Genomic DNA, 4,209 nt, shown 5'->3' on the forward strand with positions numbered 1-4,209 from the left:
GAACAGACACAAGCACACACAAAAAGCAGGCAGACACACACACACACAGATACACACTCAACGGACAAGGACATACACATACAAAGGCATACATATAAATGCACACATACACAGTACACGCGCGCGCACACACACACACACATACGTGCGCACACATACACATACACACACACACACACACATATACATTCACACGCAAATACATACAAACAGATACAGACCAACACACATACATCGGAAACATAATCTTCTTGGCGAAAGGAATAACTATCTTACTACGCACATCTTTACATAATCGTCCATATTGTCTCTACAGAAGTTGCACAAGATCTAGGACGATGTCGACAACAAGCAGTGCCCAGAGTTTGGATGACGCCAGGAGAAAGACGAAAAAGAATTCTTCTGTGCGATCTCTTAGAGAGGAGAAACGCTACAGGTGTGAGGAGTGCAACAAGCAGTTTCGTGAGTTGGGTGCTCTGAAGAAACATATGCGGACTCACACAGGGGAGAAACCGTACAGGTGTGAGGAGTGCAGCAGGCAGTTTGGTCGGCAAGATAGTCTGAAAAGACATGTGCGGACTCACACAGGTGACAAACCTTACAGGTGTGAGGAGTGCAGCAGGCAGTTCAGTCGGATGAGTCATCTTGAGGAACACATGCGGACTCACACAGGGGAGAAACCCTACAGGTGTGAGGAGTGCAGCAGGCAGTTTAGTCGGCTGGCTACTCTTAAGAGTCACATACGGACTCACACAGGGGAGAAACCCTACAAGTGTGAGGAGTGTAGCAGGCAGTTCAGTGAGTGGAGAGATCTGAAGAGACACATGCGAACTCACACAGGGGAGAAGCCCTACAAGTGTGAGGAGTGCACCAAGCAGTTCAGTCAGCTGGGGAATCTGAAGGCTCACATGCGGACTCACACAGGGGAGAAACCCCAACGGTGTGAGGAGTGCAGCAGGCAGTTTAGTCAGCTGAGTGATCTGAAGAAACACATGCGGACTCACACAGGCGAGAAACCCTACAGGTGTGAGGAGTGTACCAGGCAGTTCACTCGGCTGGATAGTCTGAAGAAACACATGGAAACTCACACAACAGAACGTGTACAAGTGTGAGGAGTTAAGCAAGTATTTCAGTCAGCTTGGTCGTACGAGACACAAACTGACTTACACAGGTGACAAACAGGTGTGAGGAGTACTAATGAAGCCAGCAGGTGGGGAAGTGAATCAGATCTGACAGTTTAGTCAGCAGTTGAACCTGAAAAGTTACATGCACAGACACGTTGTCAGTAAAGCCAGTTTACTTCGTGTTTTTGAATCGCCAGCCTTTTTTGATCCCTTGTAATTATATAAATAGTGAAGTTCAGTTACCCATTTTATTCTAGAATTAGTTTCCAAGCTGGTAGTGTTGTTGGATGTGTATCATGTTCAAGTTCATTTCCTGTTTTGTAACTTCTATGATGGAATATTGTAGATCTTTTTTCATTGTTTCGTAACAAACTAGAAGTCAACTACAACTAGCGCGTTTTTGCATCTTTATTGACATATTTATATACTTAGCAAGGAAAAAAGTAGGGTTTTGTTTCTAACATATTGTTGAATGAGCATCGTGTTTGAATTTAATTCCTATAAGTTGACTTTTACGATGGTAAATTCATGTTTCTTTGTTTTGATTATTTTGTAGCAAACTTACTAATAGAACTTAACATTGTTTTTGTACCTTATTGACATATTTACCGTTGCAAGTTAATGTCTTAAAGGTAAAGAGTACCTCCTTTACGATTGAACTTGCAAGCTGAGATGATAATAAATCCATTGTTATTGTACCCTTCTAGGATTAGCTATGTTTCTTAACGTTGATTTTAGACTCGCAGTTTCAGTTTAGATTAGAGATCAATAAAACAACTATGAGAAGTTAAAATAATTTTGTAAGATATTAAAGTTTACTAATCGGTTACTGTCTTTGTTGTTAATTTTTATAGTTATCCGTTTTGTTAATAGTTGCTTTAGAATAAACAGTTCGAAAATGAACATGTTGTTTTTCTTTCACCTTAATGTTAAGTAAATGGGAATTTCAAATACTTGAATATGTTATCATCCCAACCCTTAGAATCCGAGATATCTACAACATGAGATACCGAGACCGGAAGTCCTGCTGCATTATCTTTGAAAGTCACTAGATTTTTTAACTATTTATTTCATTTTCCTAGCACTACGTCATTGTTAAATAAATACACACAATCTCTGTACTATGGCCCACTAATACCCGATATCAAATAGCCGGGCTAGAATCTCCAATGTGCGTCCACGCTGCTACAATTATTAGGGGGAAAACATTATTTTCAAGACACAAAGAACGGGGGACAAAATAGAAAGACTAACAAAAAACTAGAAATACGTCAAAAACAGTCTGAGCCGAACCTCTGCTTGAAGAAGGCAATATCGCCAAATGTCTTCCTTCGGTCAATATTGACCATGGTAAAATCCTAATTGATATCAGCCCTACAACGTCGACTGTGGCTAAACAGTCCGATACGAGAATGACAGTCCCTGCCACATATCGCGACAACTGTTGAGTAATCAGGAACTGATGTCTGACCGATGAGCATAAAATACTTCCGGGTCATTTTCGCGGCGGCTTCCTGTTTACTCGGGGAGTCGAGAGCGACAGTGGTGTGGAAAAGTTCCCGTCCTTCCGAAGCTCAAAATCACGACTTTCGCGGCTTTAGGAACAACCTTCTGGTGTTTCTGTGCAAGACTAGGGTTCAACTTTGTTCAGGTAAGACGATCTGTTGTGTTTTGACCCTAAAATCTGTAGATTTGACAGAAAACAGCGAGCTCCATTTTTTCTGCCTTCTGTTGAAAAATAGACCATAGTCATCGATAAATATGTTCCTTTGTAGCTTTGTTTCATACAAAGCTTTGTCTGTAGCTTTGCTGTTTTCCTCACCTAAAATAGAGGAACTTTTTGTCACACTGTTTATTCAATTCACACGGGGAAGCGAGGAGAAGGGCAGGAAATAACGTAAACAACCTGTCGGGGCCCTGTAGGGGTTTACCGAGGGTCTTTCTTTCAAGAATGTTTTAGGTTGTAACCTTAAAAACGGGCGAAACTGTGTGTTTAGATGTGTTTCAAGTATAGGGTCAATGTTCAAGTGTCTACTGGTGTTAAGAAACGTTTCACTGGTATGAAGGGCGCAGTCGATACAATTAGGGTATACTGCAAACCCCACCTTGCACCCCCGGGCCGAAACTCCCCGCCATTCTAACATCTGGTGTCCATCATGGCGTGTTCGATTTTTCACGGGGAGATTCAGTAACTGATGCTTGGACGTGTTTCCAAATTTAGCGTTTTCTCTTTGCACATTCCGGGACAACGTGGAATTAAAAAAGAATATCAAATTTCGCTGAAGTTTGACCGAGTGATGTCACACATATTGCAGAGAAATTGATCAGAATTCGAGAGATTAACAAGTTCTTTGTTTTAACTGTAGCTACAAGCGTGAGGTGGCGTCTAGCGTCAAGAGTCACACTCCTAAATGTTTTTGTCCTAATGTTGTACTTTTGATGTCGGTCTCTTTCGAATACTATAGTACGTTCATCTCATAAATCCGTTTTTGATGACAAATTGAAGAAAGACCGCGAACTCCAACGGGCCAGACTGCAAAACATTTATTTGCAATGATTTCTGTGTGCAATTTGGCAGAATTTTAATCGTTGCTTCCCTTTTCCATAAAAATCCTGTGTCAATGGTAAAAATAAACTGCTTTTTTTCCGCTTGCAACGCCGCATCTCTTACTCTATTATTCATATTTTCTCTACAGAAATTGCACCGGTATGGATGAAATATATCAAACTTTATCGATCCTATTGTCACTACAGAAGTTGCACCAGATCTAGGAGGATGTCAACAACAGGCAGTGCCCAGAGTTTGGGTGACGTCAACAGAAAGGCAAAAAAGGATTCTTCTGTGCGATCTCTTAGAGAGGAGAAACGCTACAGGTGTGAGGAGTGCAGCAAGAAGTTCAGTCATCTGGGTAATCTAAAGGCTCACGTGCGGACTCACACAGGTGAGAAACCCTATAAATGTGAGGAGTGCAGCAAGCAGTTTAGTCAGCTGGGTCATCTTAAGGAACACATGCGAACTCACACAGGTGAGAAATCCCTACGCTGTGAAGAGTGCAACAGGCAGTTCAGTCAGCTGGATTCTCTG

General features: G+C 41.8%; 2 protein-coding genes across 2 annotated transcripts in view; both read left to right on the forward strand.

The window, feature by feature from the left end:
* Nucleotides 1-328: 328 nt before the first annotated feature.
* On the forward strand, nt 329-1,803 carry LOC118427835 (zinc finger protein 525-like). Its single transcript, XM_035837807.1, has one exon. It carries the CDS (start codon nt 339-341, stop codon nt 1,110-1,112), a length of 774 nt encoding a protein of 257 aa, XP_035693700.1. The 5' UTR covers nt 329-338; the 3' UTR covers nt 1,113-1,803.
* A 2,097-nt stretch (nt 1,804-3,900) lies between these two features.
* Nucleotides 3,901-4,209, forward strand: part of LOC118427966 (zinc finger protein 208-like) — a 12,503-nt gene continuing 12,194 nt past the window's right edge. Inside the window, exon 1 of the mRNA XM_035837933.1 lies at nt 3,901-4,050. Within this exon, the coding sequence (XP_035693826.1) occupies nt 3,901-4,050 (150 nt within the window). The remainder of the gene's footprint in view (nt 4,051-4,209) is intronic.

This window comes from Branchiostoma floridae, chromosome 12 (genome assembly GCF_000003815.2).
Source record: "Branchiostoma floridae strain S238N-H82 chromosome 12, Bfl_VNyyK, whole genome shotgun sequence".
NCBI classification, from domain to species: domain Eukaryota; kingdom Metazoa; phylum Chordata; class Leptocardii; order Amphioxiformes; family Branchiostomatidae; genus Branchiostoma; species Branchiostoma floridae.

What these genes read in the sequence shown, in the direction of transcription:
- LOC118427835 (XM_035837807.1), top strand. Translation starts at nt 339, where the DNA reads ATGTCGACAACAAGCAGTGCCCAGAGTTTGGATGACGCCAGGAGAAAG.